The sequence below is a fragment of the Bufo gargarizans genome, chromosome 1, assembly GCF_014858855.1.
Source record: "Bufo gargarizans isolate SCDJY-AF-19 chromosome 1, ASM1485885v1, whole genome shotgun sequence".
In the NCBI taxonomy this organism is placed as follows: domain Eukaryota; kingdom Metazoa; phylum Chordata; class Amphibia; order Anura; family Bufonidae; genus Bufo; species Bufo gargarizans.
In genome coordinates this window covers 739881654-739896009 of record NC_058080.1, presented here as the reverse complement: position 1 = coordinate 739896009, position 14356 = coordinate 739881654, and the positions used below count along the sequence as shown (strand labels likewise).

Below are 14356 nucleotides of genomic sequence, written 5' to 3'. Positions count from 1 at the left end.
TTATTGCAGTTTAAAGGGTTGTGGCATGTAGACATCTATATGCCCCATATGAAGGTCAGAATATGGGGGGGGGGAAGCACCCCACCTAGTACATGAGCTAAAGCAGACACACTGACAGAATCTCCATGGATCTGGTTGGCAATTTACTTACATTTATTAAATGCAAATTGATGGCTGGCTGCAGCGCTGTCTGCTTTCAGTGTAGGTAGTCTTTCTGCTTAAAGAGGACCTTTCACTAGACTAAAACATCTAAACTAACTATACAGACATGGAGAGCGGCGCCCAGGGATCTCCCTGCACTTACTGTTATACCTGGGTGCCGCTCCGTTCTCCCGGTATCTTCATAGTTAGGCTCCACCCAGGGGAATCTGCCGGCATCTCATTCTCCCATGCTGTAGCGCTGGCCAATCGCAGCGCTCAGCTCATAGCCTGAGAGGCCTTTTTTTCTCTCAGGCTATGAGCTGAGCAGCGCTACAGCATGGGAGAATGAGACGCTGGCAGATTCCCCTGGGTGGAGCCTAACTATGAAGAGAACGGAGCGGCGCCCAGGTATAACAGTAAGTGCAGGGAGATCCTGTATAGTTAGTTTAGATGTTTTATTCTAGTGAAAGGTCCTCTTTAAATGGGTTGTCTACTTTTTTTTATTTTTTATTTTGGAAACAGTTTGTGGCCTGAAAATAATAAAAGCACTCACACTTCCCATACACTCCTACAGCCAGTAATTGGCTACTGTGATATATGGGAGGTCCCTGACCACAGCTTGGGGAGAGGATGGAGGTGGACCAGAGTGGCCTAAGAAAGTGACGTTAAGTGCTTTTTATTATCGGGCTCGGGCATTTTCCAGAAATAATAAAAACACGGACAACCCTTTAATTTGGGAAATTTTCACAGAACAGGCGACTATGCTAGTGCTTTCTATCCTTTCACTATTTCTACATAACCAACCCATGCTCACCTTACACCAAGCATCTGTGTGGTTTGGTCCAGTTGCGTCTGTCACTGGCTATGATTTCCCCATCCTATTCTATGGCTGCTGTGAAAGACCTTATTAGTCTAGCTAATTTACCTTTTTATTTATATTGCTTTGGATGCATGCCTCACATTTCCACATCCAAACACCCCAAATGCTTTTTTTTTTTTTGAGTTCTGAATACAACAATGCAATATAATATACCAATAAACGAGGGACATGTAACATGTTCAATAACTTTACATCCTCTATTTGCACATTTCTTGCTGGGTGTTAGGATTCTGCAAGTGAAAGATTTTATAAAATTAGGGTACTTTCACACTTGCGTTTTTCTTTTCCGGCATAGAGTTCCGTCACAGGGGCTCTATACCGGAAAAGAACTGATCAGTTTTATCCCCATGCATTCTGAATGGAGAGTAATCCGTTCAGCTTGCATCAGGATGTCTTCAGTTCAGTCGTTTTGACTGATCAGGCAAAAGAGAAAACCGCAGCATGCTACGGTTTTATCTCCGGCAAAAAAAACTGAAGACTTGCCTGAACGCCGGATCCGGTATTTTTTCCCATAGGGATGTATTAGTGCCGGATCTGGCATTCAGAATGCCGGATCCGTCGTTCCATTCTGCGCATGCGCAGACTGGAAAAAAATAAATGCCGGATCCGTTTTGCCGGATGACACCGGAAAGACGGATCCGGCATTTCAATGCATTTTTATGACTGATCAGGATCCTAATCAGTCTTACTAATGCCATCAGTTAGCATACATTTTGCCTGATTCGGCAGGCAGTTCCGGCGACTGAACTCCTTGCCGGATCTCTCTGCCGCAAGTGTGAAAGTAGCCTTAGGGTTTCATACAAGCGGATGCCGTGCGTGGCATCCGCTCTGTGAAAGAGTGCCAAGACCCGATGCAGACTGCAGAGGCACGGAGCATTAACATGACTGATAATGCTCCGTGCCTCTCTGTGACCTCTTTACTACGAAATCACAGTGACAACTGTGATTTCGTAGCAGAGAGGCACGGAGCATTATCAGTCATGTTAATGCTCGGTGCCTCTGCAGTCTGCATCGGGTCTTGGCACTCTTTCACAGAGCGGATGCCACGCACTGCATCCGCTCGTGTGAAACAGCCCTTAGAGCGATTTTGATTTAAAGCTCATAGCAACCTCTCAAAGGTTTTAAGCAGTGGAGGTTTGAGTACTAAGACATCCCCCGACAAGCCCGTCTACTCCCGAGGGCTTCTTTGCATTCTTATGATCCGTAGGGTTCTCCTCACTCAGCCGCCAACTAATCAAAACCTTTTCTGCTATGCCATATAAAAAAATGTATGTATTTTTTTTAGACCGCTCGGGGACACTTTAATGGGTTGTGCAGCCACTTAATATCTTCAAGACAAATCAGTGGTGGTCCAACTTCTGGCATCCCCACTGAATACCTGCACGTCGTCTCCTTTGTTGAGATGGTGTAGTGTAATTACAACTGCTCGTCCCAAGCATTTGAGTGGGACAGAGCAATTGTATTTATACTGCGTCTCCTCTTCAAATACCATGAGGCTCAGGTAATTGAATAGGAGGCAGCACTCTCAACGCCTATACCCCCTTCAACCAGGTGATCAGTGGGTGGTGCCAGCAGTCTGACCGCTGCCAATCTGGTATTTGACCTATCCTAAGGATAGCTCATTAATATTTAGGCACTGCACAACCCCTTTAAGCTGAAGTTGTTTTGTAATGTCTATACATTGTTTGAGATTAGAGCTTCAATATCCAGGCCTCTTTCATGTCAGCGTCTTGCAGTCTCATGAAATTAGTCATTATACCGGATGTGTACACTGGCACAGGTGTAATTTATATTTGAGTCTAAAACAGAAGCAAAGTTTGGATAATACCAGAGTTTGAGGCACGCTGGATAGGTTTTTGTTTATTACCTAATTAACTCCTTCACATGTAAAAAGCATACCAAGAAAAACCCTCAGGCGCATGGACACCAGGAGCCAGCAAATACATAATGAAAAAAGGTGAAGTCTAGGGATGAGCGAACCGGAACTTTACAGGTTCACTGTTCGGGTTGTGTAGAATTCCGTTAGAATATGACAGAATGCAAAAATGAAGCCTTTAAGAGGCATTCTATTTTGATCTGCCATAATGGAGGTCTATCACTGAAAAAGTCTTGCATAAGGGTCCATTCACCCATCCTCAAGTGTTCTCCTATCCACAAAACACAGACACCAGCCATGTGCGTTCCGCATTTTGCGGACTGCACATGGCGGGCACTTTAAATAGAAATGCCTTTTCGGGTGTGTGGACAAGAATAGGACATGTTATATTTCTTTTGCGGAACGGAAGTGCAGATGCACACTATGCTGTCCGCATCTTTCGCAGCCCCATTGAAAATGAATGAGTCCTGATCCGTTCTGCAAGTGTTGTGGAACGGATCCGGGCCCATTTTGTGGACATGTGAATGGACCCTAACAGATCCGTTATGCTTGACCATAGACTTCTGTTATGACGGATCAAAACAGAATGCCTCTTAAAGGCTTCAGTTTTGCATTCAGTCTACGAATTCCTATAATGTTTGGGTTCACTCATCCCTAGTGAAGTCCAGTACACTGTCTGTTAAATTTAATAAAGTCAGTTTAAAAAAAAAAAATAATACAATAGTACAGTACCACAAGATCGGTCTACGCGTTTCATACTTGTTCTTAGGCTACTTGCGTTCAGAGTGTATCCGTCTGGTGTCTGCACAGATGGATCCGCTCATAATGCAGACGATGGGATCCGTCTGCATTATAGTTTAGAAATAATTCTAAGTGTGAAAGTTGCTCTGACAGATCCGTCCAGACATTACATTGAAAGTCAATGGGGGACAGATCCGTTTGAAATTGAGCCATATTGTGTAAACTTCAAACGGATCCGTCCACATTGACTTAAATTGTAAGTCTGGACGGATCCGTTTGCCTCCGCACGGCCAGGCGGACACCCGAACGCTGCAAGCAGCGTTCAGGTGTCCGCCTGCTGAGCTGAGGACAAACGCTGCCAGACTGATGCATTCTGAGCGGATCCGCATCCACTCAATACATTGGGGCCATACGGATCCGTTCAGGGCCGCTTGTGAGAGTCTTCAAACGGAACTCACAAGCGGAGCCCTGAACGCTAGTGTGAAAGTAGCCTTAATTATGATCTCAGGTCATGATGAAGAGCTTTTAAGTTGGAAATGCATAAACGGATCCTATGGTACTGTAGTCACGTTATGTGATTTTTAACAGATTTTATAAAATGATGTTTTAACAGATTGTGTGCTGGAATTCAGCTTTTTCAGACGTCAAGCACAAACTCAACTACAGTTTACAAAATGTACTATTCACAGAGTATACATTTTCACGTATGCAAGAACTGAACACCAAAATGCAGCAAAAGAGACTGGATGGAGGACACTAACAGCGGGGCAACCTCACTGCAGAATATCTGTAGCATCATCTAGACAGGGACTGTCTGGACTCTTCAGATGGAAGGCGAGAATGGCACATGTTTTCACGGAACTCGTTAACAAAGTTATATTGCTGAAAGAGGAACAGAATATTATTAGTCTATGGTTAAAGAGGTATTCCAGTATTTTCAAGTTGTCCCCAGCCACCCGATAACTATTTAGAACAATGTGGGGCCTACCACAGGGACTTCCACCAGTCATTGGGGGGGTCGGTCCTATAACCTTGCTGAATTGTCAAACAGCTGAGCAGAGTGCTCGGGGATCCCCACCAATCTACTATTGGTAGTTACTGTTAAGCCATTTTTTATAAACGCCTCAAGCAGTATTCGAGACGCCATCCCCAGAATCCGAGCTTCTAAAGACAATGGTGTAATTTAATATGCCCCTATACCAGTTTCCTGGCTTACAAAGTTGGGCGCAACTGATGTTTTGAACACTGCTCTTGCCACTTAAAAAAAAAAAAGTGCCGGGAATAGAGTTCTGTTCTGGGACGTAGACGATACAACTAATTTATTACTTAATAAATTAGTCACATCCTCTGCCAGCGAAGAATGACCCCCCAGTCTCTCTCCAATACTCCAGCATAGACAGATATAACAAGTGCGAGAAGGAGACTCAGTGAAAACACTACACCAAATTATAGCCTAATTTTACCTTAACGGTTTGTATGGCTCCACGACCACGTGTTGCCCGAACCAGATTTATTGCTTCTTCAGGTGTCATTTTGTCATCCAGCCAAAGTAACAGGCAAGCTGCAACTGCAAGAGGATAAACCAGACTTCAGCTATCTTTTGGGTTAAAAAATTAATTAAAATATATAAAAAATTACTACTAGAGCATTCCAGAAAATGGGGTAAATAAAAAGCCGTGCGGCGACAGCTGTAGTGCACCTAGAATTGTGTGTTTGCTCACCCTACCCTCTCCCAGCATACAGTCTCACACACAGAAATAATGCAGCTGCATCCCCCTCTTATCTGTGCAATATTAACTATATTACTCCAGGCAGATTTTCTGGTGACTGAGCAAGTTTCTGGCATTTTACAAAAGAGCCCGTAGGCAAGGAAAGGGGAACTATGCAATGCTGGAAGGTGAGGAAGATGCCACTTTGTATACATCTTGGTAGCGTAAACTTTATATATTCCTGTGTACCATGAATTTATGCAATACTAACATAGGAATTTTTTTTTAACTAAAAATCAGTGCCTACATACACAAATCAATGTGTCCATGGATATGTCCAGAGCCACAAACAAGCTACAGATGAGGATGTGTGTGAAAGTTACTACAATATGAATGACATGCATTTCAAAAGATTATCCAGGCATCATTATCATAATCAGTGGTGGCCCAAGTCCTGGTACCCCCACCGATCAGCTGTTTCAGGGGTACCACCGTACTCACCGGAGCTCTGGCAAATATAGCTCACAGCTTTCCAAGCATAGCGATGTACATTGTATTGCAGCTCAGCCCTATTCATTTCAATGGGGCTGAGCTGCAACTAGGCCATGTGACAGCTGATCGGCAGAGTTCCCAGGGGTGTGGACTCCTGTCGACCTGATACTGATGACATATCCCGAGGATAGGTCATTAATATAAATTGCTGGATAACCCCTTTTAAAGCAACATTGTCTGGCGTCGTACTTACTAACACATGAGCGTCCCAGGCCCCCATAGCAGCTGCAAGAAAAAAATAAAAGTAATTAGTATTGAGGAATAAAATCACAGACTGATACAAGTACAATGCAGGACTTACCAGTGCGCAACCTAATCTGACGGGTAATGACACTTAAAGTGAAAGTACACCTAAAGTTCCTACATTGGGAAGAGCGAGCATCGGACGTCACTGGGCTCGGCGCATGCCCAGTGACGAGGATGAAGCTCCTGCCCTCAGTCTCCTGCAGATCGCACAGGCGCAGCCCTCAGTGGGTACTGCGCCTGTGCGAGAGTTCGTTCGGCCGTGAGGGAGGGGGAGGAGAGGCTGTGGCAGGCTGGGGGCGGTTAGACAGTCGCAAGGAAGGCGGGCTGGGCACTGTAAGAGGGGCGTTACTGGGCTCTCTAAGGGGAACAAAACGCCCCTCTGGGCACATTCAGGACTCATTTGCATAACCATAAAAGTCGTTTTTTACAGAAACTACTGGACGGATTACAAGATAAAAGAGCACAGCCTAATCAAGGTAATCTGTGCTGCATGGCTGCTTTAAAAATCGGATTTTGGGTTAGGGGAGATGACAGAATCCCTTTAAGGTATTCAAATGCAAAAATATTCATAATAAAGCAGGAAATTTTTTATCCAAAATAATGAATTTTAGAGGAGATAAAGCAAAACTGCAGTCTGCTGGGCTGCAAACTAATACGTTTTAGGCTACTTTCACATTAGCGTGGTTTAAATCCGGCGTTCAATTCCGACACCGGAACTGCCCGCCGGATCCAGAAAAACGGATTACATTTGAATCCTGATCGGGATTTTGATCACAATGAAAAAATGCATTGGAAAAAACGGATCTGCCATTTATGAACTTTAACTTTTTTTTTTTTCTAATTTTTCGGGTTTAACATGCAAATGCCGGATCCGGTTTGACTGAACACACTGCGCCGGATCAGGCGTTAATGCAAGTCAATGGGAAAAAGACCGGATCCGGCGTTCAGTCAAAGTGTTAAGGATTTTTGGCCGGAGGTAAAAATACAACATGCTATGGTTTTCAGTCAAAAATCCTGAACACTTTGACTGAACGCTGGATCCGGTCTTTTTTACCATTGACTTGCATGAACGCCAGATCCGGCGCCGTGTGTTCAGTCAAACCGGATCCGGCTTTTGCATGTTAAACCCGAAAAATGTGAAAAAAAAGTTAAAGTCCATAAATAGCGGATCAGTTTTTTCCATTGTGATTAAAATCCCGATCAGGATTCAAATGTAATCCGTTTTCACACGTTTTTCCGTATCCGGCGGGCAGTTCCGGTGTCGGAATTGAACGCCGGATTTAAACAAACGCTAGTGTGAAAGTAGCCTTATGCAGCATCTGTATGCTGAAAAAAACAACAACATTCTCCACTAGAGAGAGATTTTACATAAAATTAAACGTACTTGAGGCATTGCAGCGAGTTATAAAGCACTACAGATTGTGCTGAATTAAATCAGATTATCTTCTACTGTACGAGAAAGGCTAACAAGGAATGAACAGTTACAGCAGGGATTAGCAACCTTAGGCACTCCAGCTGTGGTGAAACTACGACTCCCAGCAGGCACACTTGCTCTTGGAACTAACAAGTGTACAGCACAGGTTTTTTTCGCAGCTTCCCATCTATTTCAGTGTGCTAGCCATGCAGATTCCATGCCAAGACAGGGCATGCTGCTTTACTTTTTTTTTATTTTTTTTATATGTGGGTAAAAAAAAAAAAAAAAAGTTAATCGGTGTGCATTCAGTTTCCATATGTTCACTCCAAAAAAGAAAAATAGAACATGTCCTATTATTGTCCGCATTACGGACAAGAACAGGGACTGTTCTATTAGGGGCCAGATGTTCCGTTCCACAAGGAATGCACACGGATGTCATGCATATTTTTTGCAGACTGCAAAATAGATACGGTCGTGTGCATGAGCCCTAACGGCGCCAGAGGGACCCTACTGACTATAATGGGGTCCGTTGGGGAGTCCAACATTTTAGAAGACAAAATAGTCCTGCATGCAGTCAAGCAGGACTATTTTGTCTGATATTTTTTATGGAATTTTCAACAGAGGCCTGTAATGAAGCATCCGACACTGATGCGAGCTCACAGCAGGAAATAGGAGGACAGATGGGAATTTGACTTTACTCTTCTGGCAGTTTTTGTAAGTCTCCCCCAGCGTTTCCTCTTAGGAGCCTAGTACATACTGTATTAAAGTCTTCCTGCTGTTGTCCATGCTGGTCTTTAGGTTTTCCAATATCTTATGGCAGGTGTCAAGTTCTGGAACATCTCCATCAAGGAAAGGGTAGTGGTGAACCACAATATCCTGCTTGCGATATTCTTGTATTAGAGTGGGAACGCGGTAATATGAAAGCTCCGACGTAGTGCAGAATATAAACACATCCTGGATGTCAAGTTTCTTAATTTCCTCTAAGGGGAAAAAAAATAAAAATGCAAAAATAATGAGACCAGAATTGTAAGTAACATTCACCCTGGGTTCACACGTGAGCGTTTCTGAGACGCGCATTTGTCGCGCGATTTTTGCAATAGTAAACGCGCGTTTGTGTGATGGACTGCAGTGTTGTCCAATGAGTCTATGGGCCAAAACGCGCGACAAACGCCCAAAAAAAGCTCAAGAACTTGTTTATGCGTCGGGCGTTTTACACTCAAGTGTGAACCAGGGCCATAGGGAAGCATTGGTTTTCACGTGTTGAGCGTTTTACAGCGCGTTTGAACGTGCTGTAAAACGCTCAGGTGTGAACTTAGGGTCAAAGCAATAGTAGTGCAGAAGGAAAACCTCATTGTACCGCACAGAGTGCATGTTTTTCTTCAACTGGTGGAGATGGTGCGTTGCTAAAGCTTCTACAAAATGTGCAATTAAGACTTTGCTGCTGCACAATTATAACTGTTATTGTGATATGTTCGGCAATCATCATGAATATCTGGTGCCTCTGAAAAATATCTAAAGGGGTGCTCTCATCTGAGACACTGATGGTTTATCGCTAGGATATGTTATCAATGTCAGATAGGAATCGGTCCCGCTCCTATCTCCAGAATGGGACCCCTGAAGCAAGCAGAGAGCAGCCGCGCATGTGCGGAAAACCCCCATTTACCGCTATGGGACTTCCAAAAATAGCCAAGCATTAGCTCGGCTATTTGGTGCAGTCCCATAGCGGTGAATGGAGAGGTGGCCGCACTTGCATGTTGTGCTCTCCATTTATCGCTATGGGACTTTTGAAAATGCACATGCGCTGTGTCCTCTCTGTTACATCAGGGACACAGTTCTCTAGATAGGAGCAGGTCCCAGCGATATGTCATAAATGTCCCAGATAGGCCAACCCCTATAAAGGGGTCACCCCGCATGACTATGGCAGAAAATCATGGCACGGCCGTGTGGGGGCAAACTCGCAGAAGTGTGCTATGATTATCTGCTTTCAATGGATGTGATATCACTACCATGAGTACAGACAGGCTGTTCACATCACGCTTGGTTTTCCTGTTGCAACGTCTGTTTAATTATTTTTGCTATTTAATTTGCAAATGGATCCTCGGCAGTATCTATTGGTTTACAGTAGTGCCACCATCATGTTTTTGGCCCTGTTCACAAAAAAATTTAAATAATAATACATCCATCAGCATGATCATGCTGACAGGAGCTCTCATGCACGGATAATTTCACCCACAATTCAGTGCTGTAAAAAAAAAAAAAAAAAAAAAAACCACACATCATATCTGCCACATGTGAAAATCCTCATAGGGTACTTTCACACTAGCGTTTGTTTTCCGGTATTGAGTTCTGTCCTAGGAGCTCAATACCGGAAAAAAAACTGATCAGTTTTATCCTAATGCATTCTGAATGGAGAGCATTCAGTTCAGGATGCATAAGTTCAGTCCCTTTTACGTTTTTTGGACTGAGAAAATACTGCAACATTCTGTAGTTTTATCTCTGGCCAAAAATACTGCCAGATCCGGCACTAATTTACATTGAAGTGTATTAGTACCGGATCCAGCATTAAGTGTTACGTCAAAACGCATGCGCAGTAGTGATGGGAAGTTCGGATCTTTGAGCTGAATCGGTTCATTTGAATCAGCTCATTCAAATGAACCGATTCATGAATCGGATCTTCGGTTCACTTCATGAGCCGGCAGAGGCAAGTGAACTGAAGATCAATGCGCATGCTCAGCTCATCGAATCTTCGGTTCACTTGCTGAGTCGGCTCTCAAGTGAACCGAAGGTCAGGAGGGACTCGCTCCTGGCAAACACAGCTCTGCTGCAGTGAGCAGACTGTGATAATTGTCTGAGAGTTTTAGTTAAAAGAATCGTGTCACCGAGTCCCTACCAGACTTCCTGCTCTGCTACAGCATGTAGCAGAGCTGTGTGTGTACAGGGTGCATGTAGCATGATGCTACACTGCTGCATGCACCCTGTACACACACACAGCTCTGCTACATGCTAGATCAATGCCTGCACCCCCCACCGGACGGACGGACTGACTGACTTACAGGGAGCCGCAGAGCAGGGAGCCTGGCAGGGACTCGGTGACTCACGGTTCTTTTAACTCAAAAGAATCAAATGAGTCTCTGACTCATTCGATTCTTTTAACTAATAGACTCTCTGAGTCCCTGCGCTGCGACTCCCCCTGTGCTGTGTCAGTGCTGGCTGCCTCGCTCTGATTGGTTGGAGGGCGGGAAGGGGCGGGGCTAGTGTCCACTGGAGGCTGCTTCTATGCTGATCTGACTGAGCCGTTTCATTCGGATCGGCTCAGTCAGAGGAACCGACTCTTCCGGATCAGTGAACTGAATCGGTTCAAAAGAACGATTCGTTCATGATCCGGACATCACTAATGCGCAGACCTTTAAAAATGGAAAAATTAATTATACCAGATCCGTATTTCTGGATGACCCCGGAGAGACAGATCCGGTATTGCAATGCATTTGTCAGACGGATCCGCATGATAAATGCCATCAGTTTGCGTCCGGATTGCCGTAACTGCCTGCCGGATTCCTCCACCACAGGTGTGAAAGTATCCTAATAGAACAGATATTTTGTGTGAAGCCCCATCATGTACTTACCTATGTTTTGAAGAAGGTTCCTCCGTATGTTTTTAAACCTGCACCCTGAAATGCCAAAGATTTTTCAAAAGTTACGTTTAGGGGTGCCCATTTGTCACCCATGGAATAAACATAATATTAAATGTGCAGCGCTGGGTTTACAGTTCCTGCAATCTTGATCTTAGACTTAAATTAGCTCTGCTAGGGATTCATTTCTGCTTTCCCCTGTAAATTAGGCTCCTATGGATGCCCCAGTTACAGTGGAAGACTGCAAATAAAATAAATTATAACTAGGAACTGTCCCCAGAGGTTTTTTTCTTTTCATAAAACACAGTCCACGCAAATCTTTGCCATAACACACACACACACACATTTGCAAAAGGTACTGGGTACATACCTGGAAGAGCGCCGATTCCCAGTATATGGGCATAATTTACTGGTTCTAGGCTGAGCCTACAGGAGAAAGAAATGCATTCACAATATATTCAAAAAGTACATGCACATATAATAACCAGCACCTATATAGAATATATAAGCTCTTAAGTAATTCTCTTCCATTAAAGGGGTTTTCTGGGCTCAGGATAATGGATGACCTATTCTCAGGATAGCCCCTTCACACAGCTGATCGGAAGGGCTGCTGAGAGTCAGACCACCAATCTGATTGTGGATATACCGTGGTTAGGTCGTCAAAATACTTATCCTGGAAACAGACCTTTCGAGTGCTAGAAATAACTAATCTTGTCCACAAAACAGACAAGAACAGAAACTTGCATAATGTACAAACGTGAGCAAGCAACAAAAAATGCGAGCAGCATCCGTATGTCTGATCTGTCGGTCCCACAAAGAAAAAAGAAAAAAAAAAAATATATGAAAAATTTCCCATGTGCATCTCTATAGAACGGGAAAACGTGGGACGCACGTGGCCGGTATCTGTGGCTTGTGGACCACAAAACACCTACAGTCGTGTGCATGAGGCCTGAACCAAGATAATGTGGGTTACCAAGACAGCTCAAGTGGCGTTTGTTCGTCTTTAGACATTTCCTCGTCCGAAGAGTCAAATTCACTTTGGTTCATGGCGTCAATCCCGAGACAATACCGCGCATCCTGGAATGACAGAATTTAGCCAAATAAATCACACACTGTAAAAATGATCACACGTATAAAAAGTAAGTCCAGGGACGGGATCACAGAATGGGGGCACCGGAAAGCAAACCCTACATGCAATAGAAGTTTAAAGGGGTCCTCCACCATTTGGTCCCTTTTTAAATGAAAAGGGGTTATCCAAACCTGGAAAACCCACCCACAATGCCTGGGCCCCTCATTCAGAGAATACTTACCTGGTCTCTGACGTGTGTGCCCTGCCGAATCCTTCCACGGCTGTCGCTGCATCTCCTCGTCGCGCAGATCATAACATGGTGATAGGGAGTACAGCAGGCTGCGGCGATGACCTCCCACTTGCGCCACCTAATAATAGAATCATACCTGACCTGCTCCATGATCCTCCAGTGTGACGCTGCTTGGGAACACGTCACTGCTGAGACCAGTCATTGGCTCCAGTGGCGCGCACACGACCCTAGTCACAAGCTGGGGAACCGGAAGAAAGCCAAACGGAGCAGGCGAGTACAATTCTGTCAGTAGGTAGCACGCCCTACAGAGCTTAAAGGGGTATTTCGAAACTTTTTAACCCATGATCCAACCAATGGATAAATCATCATTATCTGATAAGGTGGGGGTCTGTAGGTGCAACCCACCCTGCTCACATAGCTGCAGCGTCGCAAGCCCTGCAACTGTGTCAAAGGGACACGATCTACATGGGTTGTCGGCCTCTGAATGGAAGCAAGTATGTTTCCATAGTCTAACAGCAAGCAGAGATGTGAAACATGATATGCAGGGACTTGCTGCATGGGAGCGATGCATACTAATGGCAGTTGTGTATGACCATGCACAGCAAGACATGGCTGATAACAGGGGGGCAACAGCTTGCACACTCACAATGTAGGACCAGATAACAGGACCCCAGTCAGCCACCAGCCGAAAAAACAGAGCCCAGGGGGACGCCGCACACTCCAGCCGGGGCCTGGCAGCACATCACGTGACCTAAACCGACGAGCCGTTGAGCTTCCCGCCACACCGCTACCGACCAATCACCTCCTCCCAGTCTCTGAGGGACCGGGGCGGGCAACGTATTTCCTTCACACGCCAAACGTCCCGCTCCTGCGTCGAACTCCGTCGCAGATCGTTGAGCCAATTTAACGTTTCACCATTGTTTTAAAGCCCTTATTCTAAAGGCAGCAGTCCTGTTGCCAGTAGTTAAGATGGCGTTTGTGTACTTCAGGCGATTGTAGCGTCAGGCTGGGAGCGGCTTTTTGATTGGTCGGAGGCAGGAACGTCGTGACGCAGCGGGCACGTCGCTCTGAGGTAACTTCACAGAGGTGGTTGGTTTAGTCAGCTGGCTGGTTGTGGTGATGCCGAGGTGTGTTACACGGGAGTCAGTAATTAGAATATAGATATATATTGACATTTATTACACTTTATAGTGCGGGGTTATGAGTGAGAAATCTGCTGCATGAAAAAAAAAGCGCACGGAAATTAGACCTTTTTAATCACAATTCTGTGGTGGAAACTACACGGCACGTACACTCCATGTGAACGTACACATTCTATATTTTTGTGGGCTGAATTTAAAAATAAAAAGCATGCCTAGAGGAAACCGCCTCCCTTCCTATGGGCCTGTTCACACGGTGGAGTTTTGGTGCAGTATTCCGCCAGTGGTTGCCTGGTCTCTGCCTCTCATTGGGAGGCAGCGCTGCAGTTCACGGGCTGGCGGTTTACGGGCTGGCGGTTTACGGCTGCGACCGCGCCAAGAAGGGACATGTCCCTTTTTGGTGTGATGTTATCTTGCGGTTTAGCGGTATTCAAAGTGAACAGCTTTGGCGTTTTTCTGTTGCGGTGTATCCAGCGGGTTTTGACAGCGTCAGGATCCGCTCTGTGAATGTACCCCTGTGGCGCCATCTCTGTCTGAACGGCCTCTTGAGCTTCCATCACATTTTTTTTTTACATTTGTGATGGGTGCAATTACAAGACTGTGCGATCAAAAAATGTAAGCAGTTTTGCAATGTGTATTGTTACCCCGGCGGCTTGCACATGGAAATTCTGAGCATCCTCCTGTACAAGACTTGCGGACGGAAGCTGCTT

The 14356-nt window shown here is 45.1% G+C and overlaps 1 protein-coding gene across 2 annotated transcripts; it reads right to left on the bottom strand.

Moving 5' to 3' along the window:
- Window positions 1-4022: 4022 nt before the first annotated feature.
- Window positions 4023-13462, bottom strand: CDKN3 (cyclin dependent kinase inhibitor 3). Of its 2 annotated transcripts, XM_044292965.1 has the most exons (8): window positions 13154-13462; window positions 12162-12265; window positions 11559-11614; window positions 11183-11227; window positions 8317-8539; window positions 6093-6124; window positions 5102-5205; window positions 4023-4520 (listed from the first exon to the last, which is right to left on the bottom strand). In XM_044292965.1, exons 2-8 carry the CDS (start codon window positions 12233-12235, stop codon window positions 4434-4436), a joined length of 621 nt encoding a protein of 206 aa, XP_044148900.1. In that variant the 5' UTR covers window positions 12236-12265; window positions 13154-13462; the 3' UTR covers window positions 4023-4433. The 2 variants fall into 2 exon arrangements, with proteins under 2 accessions (XP_044148900.1, XP_044148910.1); XM_044292975.1 differs by lacking the exon at window positions 11183-11227.
- Window positions 13463-14356: the final 894 nt, after the last annotated feature.

What these genes read in the sequence shown, in the direction of transcription:
- CDKN3 (XM_044292965.1), bottom strand. Translation starts at nt 12,235, where the DNA reads ATGAACCAAAGTGAATTTGACTCTTCGGACGAGGAAATGTCTAAAGAC. An exon ending in GGGAATCGGCGCTCTTCCAG is followed by an intron (nt 11,228 to 11,558) that starts GTATGTACCCAG and finishes TTGGCATTTCAG; the next exon opens with GGTGCAGGTTTAAAAACATA. An exon ending in CCTGGGACGCTCATGTGTTA is followed by an intron (nt 5,206 to 6,092) that starts GTAAGTACGACG and finishes ATCCTCTTGCAG; the next exon opens with TTGCAGCTTGCCTGTTACTT.